This window comes from Oppia nitens, unplaced genomic scaffold, assembly GCF_028296485.1.
Source record: "Oppia nitens isolate AA-2021 unplaced genomic scaffold, nextdenovo-longstitch-racon4-pilon3 scaffold21_pilon_pilon_pilon, whole genome shotgun sequence".
In the NCBI taxonomy this organism is placed as follows: domain Eukaryota; kingdom Metazoa; phylum Arthropoda; class Arachnida; order Sarcoptiformes; family Oppiidae; genus Oppia; species Oppia nitens.
This window is the reverse complement of record NW_026533201.1, coordinates 1,330,001-1,354,326: the sequence shown is the minus strand read 5'-3', so window position 1 is coordinate 1,354,326 and position 24,326 is coordinate 1,330,001. Positions and strand designations below refer to the sequence as shown.

The 24,326-nt window shown below is 21.1% G+C and overlaps 2 protein-coding genes across 2 annotated transcripts; both read left to right on the top strand.

The window, feature by feature from the left end:
- Positions 1-3,165: 3,165 nt before the first annotated feature.
- LOC128953423 (homeobox protein 4-like) lies at positions 3,166-4,450 on the top strand. The gene is made up of 3 exons (XM_054298907.1): positions 3,166-3,173; positions 3,292-3,483; positions 3,592-4,450. Exons 1-3 carry the CDS (start codon positions 3,166-3,168, stop codon positions 4,448-4,450), a joined length of 1,059 nt encoding a protein of 352 aa, XP_054154882.1.
- Positions 4,451-9,067: 4,617 nt separating this feature from the next.
- On the top strand, positions 9,068-12,059 carry LOC128953422 (excitatory amino acid transporter 2-like). The gene is made up of 4 exons (XM_054298906.1): positions 9,068-9,621; positions 10,161-10,632; positions 11,511-11,776; positions 11,999-12,059. Exons 1-4 carry the CDS (start codon positions 9,068-9,070, stop codon positions 12,057-12,059), a joined length of 1,353 nt encoding a protein of 450 aa, XP_054154881.1.
- Positions 12,060-24,326: the final 12,267 nt, after the last annotated feature.

The window sequence follows — 24,326 nt, the reverse complement described above, 5'->3', positions numbered from 1 at the left end:
AAATTTTAATTAAATAATTTTCAATTTACAATTTATTTTGGAACACATATTCTAATTTTAATTGCATTCATTTTTTGTTGTTTTGTTTGTGGTTGAGTTTGGCATTTAAAAGATTTACAATCACCATTTTTTTCACAATCTTCACCATTTAATTTATTTGTAGATGCTGTTATTATTTTTTTTTAATAAAATAAAATTTAAACAATAATTGTAATTAGTAAAAAAACTAAAAATAATTTAATCTAATATTTTTAACAACAAAGTATAAATAGAAAAAATATTTTACCTAGAGCCAATCCATAATTATCAATCAATACAATCAATAATAGTGATATATGAATTAAATGTTTTACATCCATTTTTTTTAATTTAAATTATCAATCTATAATATATGTTTAGAAAAACTTAATACTTAAAACTTTTAGTAACACCTTTAGTTAGCTATTAACTGATAAATTATTACTATTTTTATTCAGTATATAACTTTAATTAAATATATATTACTTACAAACAGATGGTTAAAAAAAGTTTATAAAATTATTGCACACATAGACATCAATTTCTATATATTTAATATATAAATCTTATTTACTATACATTCACTACTTCAGCGCTTCTCATACTCTACTAATCTACAAACTATTTACCATTTGTATTACCATTTGCTCCATTGTTTTACAATAAAATAAATCGTGTCTTCATATCAATTATATATATCAGCAATCGGTCTGACTAACATAACCTAACCTAACCTAACCTAACCTAACCTAACCTAACCTAACCTAACCTAACCTAACCTAACCTAACCTAACCTAACCTAACCTAACCTAACCTAACCTAACCTAACCTAACCTAACCTAACCTAACCTAACCTAACCTAACCTAACCTAACCTAACCTAACCTAACCTAACCTAACCTAACCTAACCTAACCTAACCTAACCTAACCTAACCTAACCTAACCTAACCTAACCTAACCTAACCTAACCTAACCTAACCTAACCTAACCTAACCTAACCTAACCTAACCTAACCTAACCTAACCTAACCTAACCTAACCTAACCTAACCTAACCTAACCTAACCTAACCTAACCTAACCTAACCTAATGTAAATTTAATTAATCAAACCAAATGATTTTMTTTAAAATCCAAAAAACTAAACTTAATAATATAAAACATTAAATAAAATATTTTATCATTATAAAATAATAAATATATTAATCTCAACAAAATACCCTGACACTCTTTTAGATTTTTGTTTATAAATAATTAATTATTGAATTACTATTTAGCGAACTAATTACTAAAACTAGTTACTAATGAATGTTCACCTAGATCAATTATAGATATAGCAAATATAGGTGCTTATATACATAAATTAATATCTATAAATATTAACAAAACTGTTATACGTTTTAGTATTTATCAGTTATAAATAATTAAATTATTATTTATTTATTATTAAATTTTATAATCAAAACAAATAGAATTTACTAGTTTAGATTTTATTAATAATATATTTTATTTATGTTAAAATAATAATTTTTACATTTATGATAATTAACTGAGTATTTTTAATAATTTATACATAATATATTATATAATAAAAAATTTAATTAAGAATAATTTATTTTTAGTTTAATTTTTTAAAACTATTTTTAAAAATTTTCAATTATATACAATTATTTTGTTTTCGCCAACACTGTTAAACAAACAAAATAAATATTATAATAAATTATGTAAACTTAAATAAAACCAAATTTACTTACTAAACTAATTATTTAATATTTAATGAATAAACATTTTTTATTAGTTTATAATAAATCAATATAGTATTATTAAAAATATTATATTAATATTTATATATTAACTTTTTAAAAAAAACATCTAATATAATAATTTAGTTTAATAGTATTACTACTAGCATATAAAATAACATTTAATAGCTATTAAATTATTATATAAAAATATGATATAATTATTAAAATAACATGTCAACTATAATTACTAAATTCATTAAGAAATATATAAAAATAAATATTTCTAAAGATATGCAATAATAAAAAAATTTTGTTTATTAAAAATGAAAATGGTACAAATAAATATATAAAAATATTTGTAAATAAGTAATTGGTACCAAAAAAATATAATATAGAAATAAAAATTTTTACTTACACAAACTGCAATACGGTATTTAAAAATAAACTATTTTTTGTTATGTTAATGATTTATATGACTAATATAACTAATGATTGTAAATATATTTTTTTAATAAAATATTAAATAATCATTTGGTTTACATTAATTGCTTTTACATAACATTATTTATAAGTGTAATGTAAAAAATATATATAATTAGTACATTTAGTTACATAAAAAATGTAATTGCATATATATATTTTTTGTTAAAAATTTTATATGTAAATCTCTTATATAATTTAAGTTATGTTTTTAAATTTATCAAAATATATTTTAAATTTTTTAAATTTATGTCTTTGTTTATATCAAGTTTATATAATTAGTGCACAATATTTTTCATACGAAAAAATTACTAGAGTTAAGACAACAAATATTAATGAAATACCTGGACTAACTCTATGTGTTTATAAGCCTACATTACTCTATGACCATATTTATAATAAATATATTAAGAGTGATTCAAATACTATAACAAATAAAACTCAATTAACATTTAATTTTGAGGAATTCAACAACAATTACACACTAAGAGAACAATTTAATGTTTTCAATTCAATTGATAAAATTATTGAATGCAGAGTTTTAAATATATCTCTACTAATGATAATGACAATGATTGCTATACTAGTTTGACTGTTAGTAAATCAATTGATTATCTAAAAGTTTGCTATACATTTAGTTTAAGATTTCAAAATAATATTATTGTTGAAGATAAACAGACAACACTCAAATCAAAAACTGTTTATGATTTGAAAATTTTTAATAGAACTAAAATCTTTGGAAACTATCTGACAATTGCATTACACTCGCCAACAGCACAAGTTTATAAAAGTATTTATAAAGAAACATTTGATATCTCCTTAGAAAATCATGACACAACATATGTTAGCTATAGTCATAAAATCGTTTCGTTTAAAAAAGTTTATACTAATGGTTGGCAATGTTCAGAAATAACAAACTATGAACAATGTCAGAGTGAATGTTTTATTGATAATATCATCAATCAAACTAATCAATATCCTGATAGTTTTCTATGGCAATCAACATCAGAAAAGTACGGTTTCTGTGTTCAATATAAATTTATTTTTTTAAGCATTGATGAGGAAACTATCGTTAACAACAAATGTAAAGAAAAGTGTAAAAATATTTATGGTTGTTTCGAAAATTCTTATACTATTCATCGTAGAAATGAAAATAGTAGTAATTTGAATGGAAATTATTTTATCGAAATTGAAAAATTAAACGATTTGGATGTTATTTACGAAGAATCAGATAAGATTTCATGGCAAGAATACATATGTCTGATTGTATCATTACTTGGCTTTCATTTCGGATTTTCAATACTTTTAATGACAGACAGTTTTATAAAATTATTAACTTATTTACACAAAAGGCATTTATTAAATAAACAAAAGAAAAAGAAACCTGTACCCAAACATAATGTTTATTATCATGTCGGCGATAATAATGTCGTTATTCGACCAATTGTTAATAATCCAGTGGTTACCAATTCTGTCAATAATAATCCGATTCAAATCAGTCGTAATGTTAATTCAGTTAATCATAATCGAAATTTATTAGTTCGAAGACCACGTCTCCTATCACGTGTCTCCACCAATCCCATAGTACCCGTCAGTGTCTCCATCAACCCTATTATACCCAATCGTCTGACAAACAATACAATTGTCGCACATAATCCAATTCTAACCAATCGAGTGGCAAACAATGTGGCMAACAATCCCATTGTTCCCAATATTGTCAAATCCCATTGTTCCAACAATATTGTTCCCAATATTGTCGCACATAATCCAATTCTAACCAATAGAGTGGCAAACAATGTGGCAAACAATCCCATTGTTCCCAATATTGTCGCACATAATCCAATTCTAACCAATCGAGTGGCAAACAATGTGGCCAACAATCCCATTGTTCCCAATATTGTCGCACATAATCCAATTCTAACCAATCGAGTGGCAAACAATGTGGCCAACAATCCCATTGTTCCCAATATTGTCGCACATAATCCAATTCTAACCAATCGAGTGACAAACAATTCAATTGTTACCAATCGATTGGCAAATAATCCCATTATACCCATAATTGAAGCAAACAATGTGGCTAACAATCCCATTGTTCCCAATAGTATGGCAAACAATTCAAGTATACCCAACAATCCAATTGTACCCAACAGTATGGTTACTATTCGTCCAAATAATGTATCATTTCGTCGCCGAAAAAGTCAACTTTATTAAAAAAAATAATAATTATTATTTTTATTATTAATATTTTACATATAAATTATCAATATTATTGCCATCCATATAAATTTTGCACAACATTAACTAAACACTAATCGCATTTAATAGTAAGTAAAAATATCTAATAATAAAAATTATTATTATTATTATCCATTAATTACATGAAAATTAATTGTATTTTTTTTATTTTGTTTTTCAAACTTTTAGTAAATAATTTTTTTTAATTAGAAAAAAATTATTATCAAAATATATATTACTATTTGTTCGCCACATTTGATGATTGACTTTTTGATGGATATAATTGACGGTTCAGTTGACGTGTATTGTTATGGATASCGATGATGGCTGTCTGTCTGTATGTATGGATAATCTAAGCACCGGTACTTTTTTTTGGATAAGTTAATACCCAATAGTTTGTACTCATAATCAGCTAATATTTATATTAACCAAAAAAAAAAAATTAATTTTCTATCTATAGTACTGTCAATATGTTGTGGTGTCTACCAGTGCTTTGTCGATGGTTTGTCCTAAAAATACATGTGCTATTTAGTCTAACAGTTATGTCTACCACCGGTGCTGTCAAACACATTGATTTTTATTTTTGTTTATGTTTATGTAAGTATACAAAAAAAAACACACATAATTACTATATCAATGTCTTAAAAAAAAGTTTTTATAATTAATAATAATTTTTTTAAATTTCCTATACATTAGGATTAAGTTTTTTTTTTGTTGGTGGTTGTACCGATGCTACCGGTGCTGTCAGTACTGTCGGGCCAATACAGCAGTCGAACCTATTCTAACGTCAACAAAAAAAATATGTTTTCATTAGTGGCAAACATATACTGGTTTTATTTTTATTTTATATAAAGTATATTTTTTAAAAAAAATTTAAATTAAATATAAAATATTACAAATCGTAAGTAATTATATAAAAAAAACTATAATAATAATTATTATTATCTATTAATGAACTGTTAACTGAAAATTATATGTTTTTTATTTTTCATTTATAAATTATCAAAAGTTATTGTCACACATATAAACATTTTTAAGCATAACAATTACTAATTGCATAATAATTGTAAGTAATAGTATCTAATAGTAATTATAAATTATTATTATTATTATAATTGTTTAATAAACTGAAAATTAATTATATATTTGTTTTTTATTTTTCAAAAATTTTTAGTAAATAATTTTTTCCTATAAAAAAAATTATTGTCAATATATTTATGGCTATTTGTTTGCCACTATTGATGTAAACATTTTTTTTTGTTGTTAATGGATACTATCGACGGATCAGTTGATGTGTTTTTTTTATGGATACCGATGCTCTGTCTGTCTGTTCAATGGATAATCTAAGCATCGGTACTTTTTTTTATGGATAAGTTAGTACCCAATAGTTTGTACTTATAATCAGCTAATATTTATATTAACCGAAATTTTTTTTTCTATCACTAGTACTGTCAATATGTTGTGCTATCTACCGGTGCTTTGTCGATGGTTTGTCCTTAAAAATACAAGAGTTGTATCAGTAGTGGTATGGTATAGGTATGTCTATACCTGTGCTTGAGTTTACCACCCCGGTGCTGTTTAAACACATTGATTTTTGTGTTATTGTTGTTAAGTAAGTACTATCAATGTCTTGAAAAAATTATAATTAAAGTAATTTTATTTATTTATAAATTTAGTTTAATTTTTTCTTTTTGGGTACCAATTCTACCGGTGCTGTCGGTGATCGGGCAGTCGTACCGATGTTAATGTCATCAACAATAACAACAACAACAAAATGTTTTCAGTAGTGGCGAACATATACTGTATTTTTTACTAAATTTAAATATAATTTACAAAAAAACAAACCGTTTGTCTACCGGTGCTGTCAAACACATTGGTTTTAATTGTAGTAAGTAAGTATACAATAAAAAAAATAATTTTTTAATTTCTTTAGAAAAAAAATTTTAAAACTTTGTTTTCAACAGTAATCTAATGGATTGACTAATATATGGCTAAAATATTGGTGTCGGCTATGCCTACCCAATGGTCAATGTCAATATATTTTGGTACCGGTGCTGTCCATACATTGTTGTCAATAATGTCAAATATATATATATATATATTAAAAATTGAATTTATAAAATTTAAATTACATATAATAAATACTCAAAATAATAATATTATTATATCATAATATTGATAATTATCTGCATTATAATCAATAATCATTAAAAAATTTAATAGTAAGTAAATAATATATATTAAATTATTATTAGTTAAAAATACTTATAATAATTGAAATTTTTTAGTTTATTTATTTAATTTATTCAATTAGTATTAAAATGATTGCAACAATTACTATGTAAACAATTATACTTATTTATATAACCTAAATATATTAGTCAATAAACATCATGGCACAAATTAATTTTTTTTTAATTTTGTGTTTTAATTTTTAAATTTTATTAACCAGGTATTAAAAAATAATATTTTCAATTTTTATTGTTTTTTTTTTGGATTTTTATAAAAATATAAATTAGGTTTTTCTAATGTTATATTTTGTGATTACCGATTATATGATAATCTAATGGATCTATGGATTAGTACTAAGCACTGGTAGCTACCGGTTGGGTGCTATGGATAAGTTATTTGAAAATAAAAATTATTTATACCTATTGGCTATAATTGTGCTAATAAATAGTTTATATATGTTATCTACAAGTGCTGTTCAATTATTAATTAGTTAATAAAATAATTTATAATTAATATTAACTAAAAAAATTGTTTAATGCATATTAAGTTTCATATATATATATATATATAATATATTATTTAATGTAATATTTATTGATTTTAAATCAAATATATGATTCATATTTATAATTATTGCAATATTATATTATTATTACATATATCAAAAAAAAAGTTAATTATAAATTTACTAATGATTATTTAATGTATAATAATATACAGTACTAATTATACTTTATTATACATTATGTCTACTATAATATAATAATTAATGTTTTTTTATTAAAAGAAAATATTTTTTATTTATTGTTAACTTATTTAATGTCAAATAATTTTTAATAATTATTCTAATAATTTTAATTTTTATTCAAAATATATATATAAATAAATAATTAAATTTATTGAAAATAATTATTTTTTTTATTGCCTATATTTAGATAATAATAATAATAATAAATGTAATCTAAATTATTAACATAAATATATATATCATATTTATATCTGATTCATATTTATTATTATTATAATAGAAATATCATATAAAATATTTATTATTAATTTTTTTATAGAAATTATTTTATACACTACTAATGATTATTTAATATAATATATTATAATAATTATATATTTTAGTATAATATATAATAAAGTTGATAATAATTAATGTTGTTTAGTAATAATTATTTATTTATTGGCTTATTATTATTATATGTTAACTAATGATATGAATAAATAATAAAAAATAAATGTTGTTTTCAAAATTTATATATAAATATATATAATGTATATTTAAATCTAATAGACTAATAGATTTTATATTTAAAATTAGATATCCATTAATTATTTTGTAAAAATAAAACATTAAATTAAATTTATTGTCGTTAACATTGATTAAGTAAAAAATTGGATATAATTTGCTTTAAATTTTTATGTATTTTCTTAATTAATTAGAAAATTAAAATAACATTTTTTATTTCAAATTATATTTATATTTTATAAAATAAATTATAAAATTTACATAAATTAAAAGTTTATATTTTTGTTTATTTTTATAATTTACACAAAAATTACCATGCTATTGATATGAAAATTATTAAAAAAAATTAATATGACTTAAATAACATAATATATATATTTTTTAAATTATTTGTTTAAAATATTTTGTATATAAATATTTTTATTAATTTAATAATATTTATTTTGATTAAATTATCTAACATCATAAATTTATTTTTTTAATGTAAGTATTTACTGTATTATATTATATTTATCTTCCAAATTAATTAAATTTTAAAAATAGATTAAGTTGAAGGACAGTTAGCTGTAAGCTAACTGTCCTTATCTAACAGCTTTTTTTATTGAATAGTATATTAATAATAATAATAAATATATATAAATATTACTTCAATAATACATTACTATTAATATACTGTTGTATAATACTTAACTTGTTATCAATTATAAAAATTTATTTTTATTAAATTTTATTTATATTATACATTAATCTAAATTATAAATTTACAAAAAAAAATAATAATTTAATAAATAATAAAACTTTATTTACATAGTTATTACAACAACAAAAAATTATAAAAATGTTATTATTATTTATTTTTTTAAATGTTAATATTTTTTAATAATTTTATTTTAACTAAAATAATTAATTGATTAAATTAATAAATATTATTAAATAAATAATAAAACTTTATTTAAATAGTTATTACGAAAAAAAAATATATAAATGTTATTATTATTTGTTAAATGTTAATATTTTTTAAATAATTTTATTTTAAAATAATTAATTAATTAATTTAATTAATAAATATTATTAAAAAAAAATTAATAATAATAGTAATAATAATAATGCAATCAGTGATCAATCAGCCAAAACAAGTCGACATTTTATTGACCGCCAGTTCCTCTCAGACATGGCTACAAAAAAACTTGTTACTAGTGTTGACCATTGCATCGGTAATTGTCGGGTCAGTGGCCGGCAGTTTGTTTCGGTTAACCACACCATCGGAAACCCTAATACTGTTAATCGGATTTCCCGGCGAACTACTGATGCGAGCCTTGAAGATGCTTATACTGCCGCTAATGGTGTCGGCACTGGTCATCGGGTTGGCCACCGATAGCAGTACCGATCATCGGGCAAACAGTGGCCGTATGGGCCGGCAGTGTCTGATGTATTTTACTGGTACATCCATGTTGTCGACTGCACTGGGATTGGCTATGGTATTGGTGGTCAGTCCAGGCAATCCCGCTATCAAATCTGGTCACACTAGTAGTAGTAGTTTTACCACCATTGCACCCGATGTTAGCACTTTGGACGCACTATTAGATTTGGCCCGTAATTTGTTTCCCGAAAATATTGTCGAAGCAATGTTTGCCCATACGGCTACCCAATGGACAGGTAGGTTTTTTATTTTATTTTTTTAAAAAAATATTTTTAAATGTAAATAATATTAATTATTTTTATATATAAATAAGTTATTTATAAATATTTAATTATATATATTTTTATTAATTTTTATTAATTATTTATATTTTTATTAATTATATATAATTTTATTTATTTATTATTTAGTAATTATTATAATAATAATATTTATAATATATATTTTAAAAAATAGTTTATTTATTTTTAATAATAGTAGTAAATTGATATAAAAAAATTTATTTTATTTTTAATTATTTTTTAGTAAGTTTTAAGCCATATTTAAAAGCTAATTATTTATTTACTTGATAATATTAAATAATTATTTTCAAAAATTAATCTAGCTATCATTATTTGTCAATATTATCTAACCAAAAAAAATTAATAATAAAAAAATTATTTTTAAATAGCTAAAAATAAAACTATTTAATTTAATTTTTTAATTAGTTTAAAAAAATAATTAATTAAGCATTTTATCAAAAAAAAATAAATAAATAAATATTTAACTAAACTAGGTAGTCAACAACAGCATCGGGAACTGGTATCCAAACCAGGAACCAATACATTGGGTATAATTGTATTTTTTGTTTGCGTGGGTCTACTATGTGCCAGACAACCGGCCCGTTATCGGCTACTTGTCCAATGGTTTACCATTTTGAACGATATAACCATGCAATTGGTTGCCATATGTATGTGGTATTCACCGATAGGTATAGCCTCGCTAATAGCCGGCAAATTGTTGGCCATCGACAATGTGTGGGCATTGGGTGCACAGTTAGGCGTGTTTATGGCATTGGTATGCATAGGTTGTCTAGTCTATGGGTTTCTGGTATTACCCGGTTTGTACTGGTTGGTTGTACGCCAATCTCCTGTACCGTTTTTCGTGGGTATCCTACAGGCATGGGTTACGGCATTGGGTACTTCGTCATCGGCAGCGACACTACCGGTGCTGTTCAGGTGTCTCGAAGATGGCCTGAAAATTGATAAACAAGTAATTTATTTCAAAAATTATTTAAAAAAAATTATTATTGCATTAAAATTAATTGTAAGCAATAAGTTATTATAAATTAATATTTTTGATGATCACTAAAATAAGTAAAATTAAAACTTTATAATTATCTATAGTTATATATATATATATATATATAATTAATTTATTACAGTTTATAAATAAGTTATTATTAATAAATTATTTTAATTATTATTGTATTAAAATATTATAAGCAATAAGTTATTATAATTTTTTTTGGAGCGAAAATAATTAATAGTTTTTTTATTGATTAGTAATAATTTATAAAAATATATAAATCATATAATATATATTGATACATATATATAGTTTTTTTGTTATTTAAATATTTAAATAAATTAATGCTCTGCTCATCACTAAAATACCTAAAAATTAAAACTTTATAATTACCTATAGTTTTATACATTAGTAATTTGTTACAGTTTATATAAAAAAATTATTATTATTAAATAATTTTTTACTTATTATTATTATTATTAGTTAAATACTAAGTTTGTAACGTAAGTATAGTATAATATTGATAGCTAATATATTATTATAATATACTGTAATTAATAATTTAAATTTTTTTTAGTGCTTTTAAAGTAAAACATAATATCCTATTACAACCAATACTTATTTATATTATTTATATAAAACATTTTATTATTAAAAAAAGATAATAATTTTTAAAAAATAATTATTTAAATATAACTTCTATTATTATTTTTTAAAATTATTTACTTTTAAATATAGAATCTATTGATATTTATATATATATATATAATTTATAATTTATATAATAACTATATTAATTATTTAACAAATTTATTTTATTTTTTATACTAATTTTAACCAAGGTAACACAATTTGTATTGCCATTGACAATGGTATTTCATAAAACTGGTACATCAATGTTCATAGCCATTGCCAGTCTATTTATTGCCCAAATAAATGGCCAATCATTGAACCCTGGTCAACTAATTTTGACATTAGTAACATCGGTAGCGGCATCCATGTCCGGTGGCCTACCGTCGGGCAGTATGGTTACCATTGTACTGGTATTGTCGACACTGGGTTTACCGGCCACCGATGTATCCATTATTATAGCTGTCGATTGGCTTTTGTTAGTAATTATTGAAATTTAAAAAAATAATTATTATTATTAAATTTAATTTTATAATAATTTATTATTTAAATTTAAGAATAACTTATTTATTAAATTTAAATTTAATAATTATTTATTTTTTAAATCTAAAATTAATAATTATTTATTTTTTAAATTTAATAATTATTTATTTTTTAAATTTAAATTTATATCTATATTATTATYATAATATAATTATAGAGACCGTATTAGGACATCGATAAATATTTTAGGAAACGCCTACATAACTGGTATTAATTAATAGTTTTTTAAATAGTTTTTAATTATATACAATTAATTTATTAATATTTTTTTTTAATTTAACAATAATACTAATTTATTTATTAATTTGATATTTATTTTTTTTTAATATAGGAATTATATACCATTTATCCAAGAAAAATAATAATTAATTAAATAATAATAATAATAATAATAAAAATAAATATATAATTTTACAATCATTTAACATTAATCATTAAACTGTAAAAATAAAAATAGCATCAATATTATATATTAATAAGTAGCTAATTTTTAAATGTTTTTTAGAATTATAAAAAGATTTAATACAATTATTTTTTATTAAAATAATAATTTTGTATAATTTATTTTTAAAAAAATATATGTATACGTTTTAATTAATTCAGTATTATTAAGATTTGATTATATTATCTGAAAAAACTTAAATAATCTAGTAAATTTAATATATAAAAAAAATATTTTTAGTGAACATTTTAATAAATATAAAAAATAGTAATAATAATATTTATATATTTTTTTTTTAATTTAGATTGTTATTGTAATTTTAGGATTTATCAAATTTCAATTGTTTTTAATTGTTTTTAATAAATTTTTATTAAATCAACTAGCTAGTTGCTTTTTGATGAGATACTTATTATTTAGATTTATATGATTGAAAACTATATTGATATTGATATTTTAATATGAGGTTGTACAAATTGAAATTGTTGTCGATGGTAATTATTTTTTAATAACTTGTTTAAATAATAACTTATTATTTTTCTTATTATTATTATTATTACCATTAATAATAATACTACTACTACTACTGGTAGTAGGGTTATCAGCTACATCAACATTATTAGCTAGCTGCTTTTTGTGGAGATATTTATTATTTAGATTATAGACAAACTTAGCCAGATGAAATATATAGATCATATTGAAACCAAACCATTGGCTAATTAAACTGGCAACCACACCTTGTTGATAAATAAAAGTTTATAATTATATAAGTAAATTAAAAATTTATAACAATAAAATTATTAGATTAACCATGAATATACTGTATATAATATATATTAATTATTATTTAATAATTAAATTATATTTTATAAAAATATAATCAATAACAACAACAATAAAATATTAGCATGCACATTTATTATTATTATTAAACACGTTTAAATAGTCTAATAGCCGTATTGCGGGGCCGATTCTGRCCACYGTCGCCACCGCCACCGTTGCCGCCGCGGCTAACATAAAAATGTCTACCATATAGTTCATCTAGGGTGACCAGATCATCGCTAGTATAAATCCAATAACCTTGATTAATAGGAGGTGGCCAACTATTTTGGTGGTTACACTGGCGGTCCAGTAGCTGAAACATGTTGCATCCAGGTGCCGCTCTAGACTTAAATCGGGAATAGTTGGTGGCMTCCTGTATCTGGCCATAGGGTGCCGTATCGKGACCCTGGGCTCGGAAAAATAGGCCCGCGTACTGTCGGGTCAAATCTTGCCATTGTGTYCCSGGCCAYAGTGCGGCCGGTTCGGGTTGTCCCGGATATTGTACATAGACATAGCCCAGTGGTATCTGARCYGATAATTCAATCGTAGGGTTTGGGTTCGACTCCCAATGAGATGATCGTTGATTTTTTTGCTTACTAGGCAATTGATTACCTAGTAAACTATTGATAATTTTACTAGTATCATTTTTCCGAGCATGCTGTACATTATCCTGATTATTATTATTATTATCCTGATTATTATTATTTTTATTATTATTATCCTGATTATTATTATTTTTATTATTATTATCCTGATTATTATTATTATTATTATTATTATTATTATTATTATTATTATCCTGATTATTATTATTATTATTATCCTGATTATTATTATTTTTATTATTATTATCCTGATTATTATTATTTTTATTATTATTATCCTGATTATTATTATTTTTATTATTATTATCCTGATTATTATTATTTTTATTATTATTATCCTGATTATTATTATTTTTATTATTATTATCCTGATTATTATTATTTTTATTATTATTATTATTATTATTTAATTTTTTAACCATATCCAATTCTAGGCGTAAAGCATCCAGATTAGATTGTAGCTGCTGTAATCTAGTTTCCAAACTGGCTAGCCTAGTTGAGTATAGTTGATCTAGATCAACTAGCCTACTAACTAATTGATCCTGGCTCAATTGTTGCCACATTTCACAGACAACCATATTACGTTTGTTACAYGGTACATCAAACCAATGACCTAGCTCAGATACTATTTGCGATTGCATCTGGACACATTGGTTATTGGATAGATTTCTAGGACGACCAGGTGCCCAATTAGTATATCTATTATTAGTATAATTAGTATGCAGATAATACGGTTCGGATTGAATAGTATCGGGATCAATTTTCAAATCTAGCCAAACAGGGTCGACAATTTTTTGTTCAACAAATATCAATTGTTCTAGATACTTTTGTTCACCTGGGGATCGTATTGTCAATACTTTAGATTGATTAGCTATTTTCTGGCATAATTTTCCAGCATAATCATATGAAACTAAGTGATGATTTTCGACAATTTTAACACATTTTAATTGGTCATCATAGGGTTGCCAGTTTTCTGGACATTTATTATTATTATTATCATTAGTAGTAGGATTGCCAATGTTATAGTTAAAATTATTTGATGATAATATGGTTGAATTGTTTGCAAATATAATTACTAGAGTTGCATATAACAATATTTTATTATTTAGGTAGTACATTTTTTTTAATTAAAAAAAATAATAATCAACTTATATTGTTTACTTAAAAAAAATTACATTTTTTAAACTATCTGCAAATATTATATAAATATTTATTTATTATTTATAAACACTAATAATTTTTTTTCATAACATATAATTTCATTTTTATTTAAATATTTTAAGTTAATTAATATATTATGTTTTCTTTACATAAATTACATATTGTAAATATTTTTTTTAAAAATAAATTTTAGTAAAATTCATATATCATTACAGTATAATTATTAATTATATTAATTACTATTATTTTTTAAAAATTAGATAAAAAACAATATATACTGTATATATATACATGTATATAAATATATATGATATAAAAAATGTTTTATTTTTTTAATGCAATAATTTTTTATATTATTAAAAACTGTAAAATTTTTATTATGGATAATAAGATTATTAGATAAATTAATTTATAGACATTATTAATTGAACAGTTTAACTGATAAACTATAAAAATATAAATACATATAATTAATTAATATAATTTTGTTTATATTAGTTTTTATATTAAAATTTAGTTAGTTTAAATTTTTTTAAGTTTAATTTATTTATAATTTTTTTTAACAAAAATACTTATTTAATAATAACACAATATATATATATATAAATTGTCATAATTTTATATTTTAACTAAATAATTAGTAATTAAATAAAATTGATTAAATAAAATCATCTTATAATTTAACTTATTTGTAATTAATTAGATTATAATAAGAAAACTTTTTATGATATTATTTATATATATATATATATATATATATATTATAATAGTATTACAGAAAATAAGTTATTTTACATTAAATATAATTTTGTTATAATAATAAACATAATAACAATAAATAAACAATTTTTTTAATAAACAACTTTAATTATATTTAATATTATTTAATATTATTTGTATGAATACATTAAATAATCATTAGTAATGTATTTATATAACATTTATATATATATATATATATATATATAATTAATAGTAAAAATTATATGATATTATATTTTTTATAAAAATATATGAATCATTTAACTTATATAAAAATAATTAATAATATGTAATAATAATAATAATAATCTATAAATGAAATATAAATGTAGTATTTTTTTAATCCTAATAATACTAATCGAAAAAATTATTTAATAAACAAAAATTATTTAATTTTAATATTTTTTTTATAAAAAATGTGTTTTGGTTAGCAAAAAAACTGATAATTTAAATAAATTAATTAAACCTAAAAATAAATTAAACCCTAATTTTTTTAAATAAAATAAATATAAAAATCAAATTATTTTTTATTTAAATCTAACTAATATTATATTATTTATAGTTTAATAACAATAATTAACAAACAAACAAAAAGCTAATACATATTAAACTCAATTTTATTTGAATAATAATAAATGTTTGAGAAAATAGACAAAATTTTTGTAAAGCACTGGTAGTTGACATTATCATTGGCCACCAAAAAAAATCATTGACAGCACCGGTAGACATACCTATAATAATAATGACATAATAATAATAAATATAACTTTAATAAACATTTTTTTTAATTATCTCATAGTATACTACAAAAAATTATTATTATTAATAGTATAATACATAAAAATAATCATTATATGTAATTATATATAATAATAATTTTTTTAATATGAATCATATAATTAAAATTTAATATAAATTTTATTTAATAATCTATAATAATAAAGTGTATTATATGCTATATATATATATWTATATATTTAACTTACTGATAAAAATTAAAACAACAATTATATTTATGTGATTTTATTTGCATGTTARAATGATTAATATAAAAAAATTTAAAAACAAATAAATAAAATTATAAGTTAATTAATTATTTAAATTTTTATTTAATGTAAATATTTACTTACAATATTAAATATGATGATGTTTTTTATATGTGAATATTATGATAATATAAGTTACTGTTAATAATGATATTAATAATGATTGTCTAATTAATTAAAAAAAAATAAATCAATTACAATTATATTTATTATTTTAAAATATTTTTTACAWTGCTCAATTTTTATATCCAAMCTTATTGTYGRCCAGTTATGTRTGATTAATATTATTGCTCATAGACWGTAATAACTATTTTTTTTATATATATATAAAAAACAATATTAATTATTATATATATTATAGTATAAGTAWAATAATATTTGWATAATATATTCAATTAAATAATCATTAGTAGTGTGTATATAATAGCTTATATATACTTATATAATAATAGTATTATAATWATAAAKATAATTAATTAATGTATTAAYATAATAATAATCTTACCTAAAAATTTATTGTATTTTTATGTGAATTTTTTTAATAGTTGTATAGATTAACTAATTAATAAAAAACTGTTTACTATAAAAAAATATATAATTATAAGTTAATTGATTAATGATAAAATAATTATTGTAAAAAAACATATTTACTTAAAATTAAAAATATGGTGCATATTAATTATTATGATATAGATGAAATGTTTTAATTTTTTTTAAATAATAAAAATTATATATACATTATATATATATATATATATATATACATCATATATATATACTTAATAATGATTTTATTTTTGTTGTAATTTTTCTTAACTAATAGTCGTCTTTGTTTCGGCCGAACTGATTGGTTATTATTATTATTATTATTTTGATTATTTTGACTATGATTTCGAGTAATAGGTATAACAATACTGGGATTAACTTCAGCGGTATCGCTAACACTTGGATTAACGACTGCACTATTATTTTCGACATTATAAATAACAACCGGATTATTTAAAACAACCGTATTATTATTGGTAGTAGTATTACCAACACGATTATTAATTTGGCAAAGTACCAGGTAGTTTTTACAAAAACATCGTATTGATTTCAACAGGATGTTTGTCAAGGATAGTACAGAATAACCGTAAAACAAACTAAATAGTGCTGCCATTTGACAAACGTATTCCTCCCATGTTATCTTGATGGTTTTTTCATACGTTAGATCCGGGTCGTTTAGTTTGTTTATATTAATTTCATATGAATTATTTGATAGATATTCAAATTCATTTTGTCTGAATGAACTATAATAGTTTTGAGTACAGTCTAGATCTAATTTACATTTATCAAAACATTCGCTGTCCAATAAATTCCTGTTAATTATGGTAGAGAAATTAAATTTGAATTGACTGTAGGATGAATATCTTGATGAAAGTTTTGAATACCATAAATAGTTTCCAGGATATGTATTCGTTTCCTTAATAGTTCCGTCAATAATGCATTCAATTTCACATTGCTTAACGTAAGACTTCTCTGAACATTTATAACCTTGGTTATTAAGCTTAGTTAACGATACAATTTTATGATTGTAGTTTATTAAAGTCGTGTCGTAAGGTTTTCTCATGAATAGAAGAAGCGCATCCTTTTGAACGCCATCATAAAGTAGTTTAGTGGGTGAATGTATTGATATTACTAATAAATTATCAATTATTTTAGTTTTATCAATAACGGTTAATCTATAGACACTTGTTGATTGAAGAGTAGTTATCGGGTTCGTAGTAGCAATAGTATTAAATTGAAATTTGGAATTAAAAGTAAAACAAACTAAATTCCATTCAATTGATTTTGTAATAATCATACTATTAAAACAATCATCATATTTATAATCACCATTACTATTGTTAATAACTTCGCATTTCAAAACTTTATCCAAAAAGTTAATAACATTCATTTGCTGTGTTAATGAGAAATCATTGTTGAATTTCAGATAATCAAAGTATGATTCAGTTTCATTTGTTTCAGTATCAATACTAGTTGTTAAATAATTTCTATGGATATTTTCATTAATTAATGAAGCTTTGTAAATACATATTGTTAGCCCTGGTATTTGTGAACTTATTTCAGTTAAGACATTAGTATTTACATCGTATGAAAAAAATAGTTGACTAATTTTATAAGTTTGTTGTAAAAAACCTATTAAACCAAAGCCATAAAAAATTATACCCAATATTTTAAAAAACATCTTAAATAATATGATACATAGATTTTTTATAATTAAATAAATTAATTTGATATCTACTACTAATAAAAAACTAAATGTACTAGTAATATTTTTTACATAATATTATATAAGCAATATTTTTATTGTTTATCAAAATAATACATACTATTAATACTTATTATTTATTAAAAAAAATCATTAGTCTAATTGAATTGCTATCAATAAAATATCATACATTTATGTATATTTTTTAAATGACTTGATTGTACTATTTTAATGAATGTTTATATTTTGTTAGACGATTGCATATTAGTACAGTTATTACACATAAATAAAATTTTCTAAAAAAAATAAATTTTAATAACTATAGAAATTGTTAAACGATTTCTTAATGAACTATGTATTATTAATATAAATATGACTCAATGTATACTAATGTTTATCTTTAAAAATATATTATATTAAATATTATATTTACAGTAAATAATATACAGTAAATATGTAATTTATGTAACTGTAATAAACAGGTAGTGTTAGTTCAGGTAGTATAAACTATATTTAATATAAAAAATACTATTAAATTTGAATCATTATAATTTACTACCTGATACCATTGTTAATAATTCACTCAAATATTTTAATATAAATATAAACATAATTTCAAATATTATTTAAGATAAATGTAAATTAATTAACAAAAGATTAATATTTACAAAAAATATATTTTTTAATAAATATTAATCTTATGTAAAAATAGTAAATAGATTTATTATAAAAAAAAGTATAAAAATAATATAATTCAATTCTATAATGCTAGTTTTTTAAAATAACATTTTAATATACTAATTTTCTAGATTTTAAAATAAAAGTTTTCCTGTAATTTTAAGTATTATTAATATTAGGATTTTATAAATTTAAAACATCTGTTTATAACACGTATATATTATTTAATTTAATTAATATACATGTAACATGTAAAATAATAAAAGCTTATAAAATTTTTAATATATTTATTAATTGAGTATTAGTGGTGACCATTTTATTTAGTATAGATTAATTAAAAACTAATAAAACAAAATAAATCAAATAAAAGGCATTAATTTAGATTTTTGACAATGATTGAAAAACTATTGATTCTCGCTTTACTAGTAATTATGTTTATACTAATTAATTACTATCAAATAATTTCAGGTAATATAATATATATATATATATATGTAAACAATTAAAACTAATGATATCTATTTAGATAACTAAATTCTATATATTTTTAATAATTAAATCTTTATGTATGTTTGTCTATTACTTTAAAAATATATTAATTGTAACCATGAAAATAAAAATAATTTTTATTAGCTCAACCAAGTCATACTGTAAAGAAAAAGGGTAAAGGTCAGCCATGTGTATCAGAAATGGAATGTAAGAGAACTTGTAACGGAGTATCTTGCACTTAATGGCTTTAAAATTAATAAAAGACAATAGAATCAATGAAAATTAATTAAATGAACAAAATGAATTTATTTTGTAACCTAACCTAACCTAACCTAACCTAACCTAACCTAACCTAACCTAACCTAACCTAACCTAACCTAACCTAACCTAAATTAACCTAACATAACCTAACCTAACCTAACCTAACCTAACCTAACCTAACCTAACCTAACATAACATAACCTAACCTAACCTAATCTAATCTAATAACATTTTATAAATCAATTTTTTTTAAAAATAAGTCAGTTAAATGTTTTTTTAATTAGAAATATTAGTTTTTAATTGTATAAATATAATATTAAATTAACAAATAAATCTATTWATAAACATTTATTATTATTATATTTTCAATATAATTATTATAAAAATACTATTATTACTATAAAAGTATATTACAAAAATAAATAATCATTAATAGTGTATACTAACTTTTACTATAATGAAATAATTATTTAATAATTATATATAATTATTAATCTTATAATTGTATGAATCAATAATATAATATAATAATAAATGACTGATTATAAAATTTTTAGAGATATATAAATAATTTTTCTTTAAACAAAAAATTCTTAATAATAATTATCAACAAAATTAAATACTTTAATTACAATATTTTTTTTTATAAAAAAAATAATTAAAACATTTAGATTTATATATATATAATAAATTATTAAGTAATTAGTTTATCTTTTAAAAAGTATTTATAAATATTAATATTATCTATTAATATAATTAATAAAATGTTTAGTAACAATATTTTTAAAAATAATTTAAGTTAATTATTAAATATATTATTGAAAAATTAATTTTCTATTTGAAATTTTTATTGAACTATTAAATACTTATCATAATTATTATATAATAGCTTTATATTTAAATATAAAATAATTTGTTTTTATAGAAATTAATATATATATATATATAGTAATGAATTTTGAAAACAATTTTTATCAATTGCATTAAATAGTGTAATTAAATAAAAAATAGTTAACAATAAATAAACTATTTTTTCTTTACAAAACATCATTAATTATTATACTATATATCTTATTAAACTAAAATTATTATTAGACTATTACATTAAATAATCATTAGAAATGTATAATACTTTATAATAAAATTATTATTATAATAATTATTTTACTTACTATTAATAGTGTACTGATTTTTTTGTGTGTTAATTACAGTATTATTAAATATTCAAAGATAATAATAATAATAATATATGTAATATATATGTATATATTAATTAATATAAAATAAATATAATAATATTATTATTATATAATTAATAATATTATTATTATATAATTAATAATATTTATTAATTAAATGATAATTAATGTAAATTATATAATATAATAATTAGTAATAATTATAATATAATTATTAATAGTATTAAATCTACAGTACATTTATGTTTTTATGTTTTAATGTGTAAAAGTGTTTAATTATTAATTAATTATTAATTAATTAATTAATAATTTTTACGTTTATCTATAGTTTATATACTAATATAAACTAATATACAATATATATATATATATATATACGGTTTTTGAGTATATTATATGTAATTTAAAATTTCAAAAAATATAATTTATATAAAAAAAAAATACAGTATATGTTCGCCACTATTGACATAAATTTTTTTAACATCATCATCGATACCGGCTGTATTGGCCCGACCGCAGACAGCACGGGTAAAATAGGTACTAAAAACTAAATTTATAGATAAAAAAAATTATTTTATAAAATTTTTTTAAAGACATTAATAGTAATTATGTTTGTTTTTTGTATACTTACTTAACAATAACAACAATCAATGTGTTTGACAGCACCGGGTGGTAACCTCAAGCACAGGTATAGACATACAGATACCCCACTATTGACATAACACTTGAATTTAAGGMCAAATCATAGGTAGCACCGATAGACACAACAGCACTATTGATATAAAAATTTTTTTGGTCATATTAGCTGATTATGAGTACAAACTATTATCTACCAACTTATTCAAAAGGTACCGGTGCTTAGACACCAGCATCGATATTCCTGTATTTGCCCGACCACCGACAGCACCGGTAGCATCGGTACCACCAAAAAAAAACAACAATACTATTTTATAATTAAAAAAATTATGTTTTCTAATAATTTTTAAGATATTGATAGTAATTATGTTTGTTTTTGTATACATACTTAACAACAACAACAACAATCGTGTTTGACAGTACMGGGTAGTAAATTCAAGCACAGGTAGACATAACTGTTAGACCAATATTGACATAACACCTGTATTTAAGGGACAAACCATCGACAAAGCACTGGTAGACACCACGACATATTGACAGTACTATAGATAGAAAAAAAGTTTTTCTATTAATATAAATATTAGCTGATTATGACAACAAACTATTGGGTACTAACTTATCCAAAGGTACCGGTGCTTAGATTATCCATACAGACAGACAGACAGCATCGTTATCCATAACAATCAACTGAACCGTCGATAGTATCCATCAATAAAAAAAATGTTTACATCAATATTGGCAAACAAATAGCCATAATTATGTTTGTTTTATTTGTATATATACTTAACAACAACAACAATGTGTTTGACAGCACAGGTAGTAACATAACTATGAACAGCACAGGTTTAGGACATACCGATACCCCACTATTGATAGAACACTTGTATTTAAGGACAAACCATCGACAAAGCACCGGTAGATACGACATATTGAAAGTACTAGTGATAGACAAAAAATTTTTAGTCATATTAGCTAATTATGAGTACAAACTATGTATATGAACTAACTTATCCAAAAAAAAGCTACCGGTGCTTAGATTATCCATACATACAGTCAGCATCGGTATCCATAACAATACACGTCAACTGAACCGTCGATAATATTCATTAACAACAACAAAAAATGTTTACATCAATAGTGGCGAACAAATAGCCATAAATATAGTGATAATAATTTTTTTATAACAAAAAAATTGTTTACTAAAAATTTTTGAAAAACAATAAAAACATATAATTAGTTTTCAGTTTGTTAATAGATACTATTACTTACTATTATTATGCGATTAGTAATTGTTATGCAATATGTTTATATGGGTGCCAATTATATTGTTAATTTATATGTGTTTTATAATTTTTTTTTTGATTTTTTTTAATAAAGTTGACTTTTTTGTCGACGAAATGATACATTATTTGGACGAATAGTAGGCACACTGTTGGGGATAATAGGATTGTTAACGACAATATTGTGTATTATTGGACTATTTTCGACACGATTTGATACAATTGGATTGTTTGGACACGCGATTGTTTACAATACGATTGTTTGACATAATATTGGGAACAATTGGATTATTGACGATACGATTCGGTACAATAGGTTTGGTTTGGATAGGGTCGGGAACGATATGGTCGGGTACGATAGGGTTGGGTGTGACACGTGTTATTAGGCGTGGTCTTCGAACTAATAAATTACGATTACGATTAACTGAATTAACATTACGATTGTCGGTATGGATGGGATTACTATTGACTGTATTGGTAACCATTGGATTAGTAACAATTGGTCGTAATACGACATTATTGTCGCCAACATGATAATCGACAGTTAGGTTATCCTCGAGTTTCTTTGGCTTTGGTTTTGTTAACAAATATTTTCCACTTAAATAAGTTAAAAATTTTGCAAAACTCTCTATTAATAATAGTATTGAAAAACCAAAATGAAATCCAAGTAACGAAACAATCAGACACAAGTATTCTTCCCATGAAATTTTAGTCGATTCTTCATAAATAATATTCAAATCACTTAATTTTTCGATTTCAATCGAATAGCTTCCATCGGAATAACTAATATTTTCGTTTCGTTGATGAAAAATGTATGAATTTTCATAGCAACCGTAAACATTTTTACATTTTTCAA

Excerpts from the sequence above, each read along its gene's own strand:
- LOC128953422 (XM_054298906.1), top strand. The coding sequence starts at position 9,068 with ATGCAATCAGTGATCAATCAGCCAAAACAAGTCGACATTTTATTGACC. Across the intron at positions 10,633-11,510 it reads GCCTGAAAATTGATAAACAA|GTAACACAATTTGTATTGCC; the intron begins GTAATTTATTTC and ends ATTTTAACCAAG. Across the intron at positions 11,777-11,998 it reads ATAGCTGTCGATTGGCTTTT|AGACCGTATTAGGACATCGA; the intron begins GTTAGTAATTAT and ends ATATAATTATAG.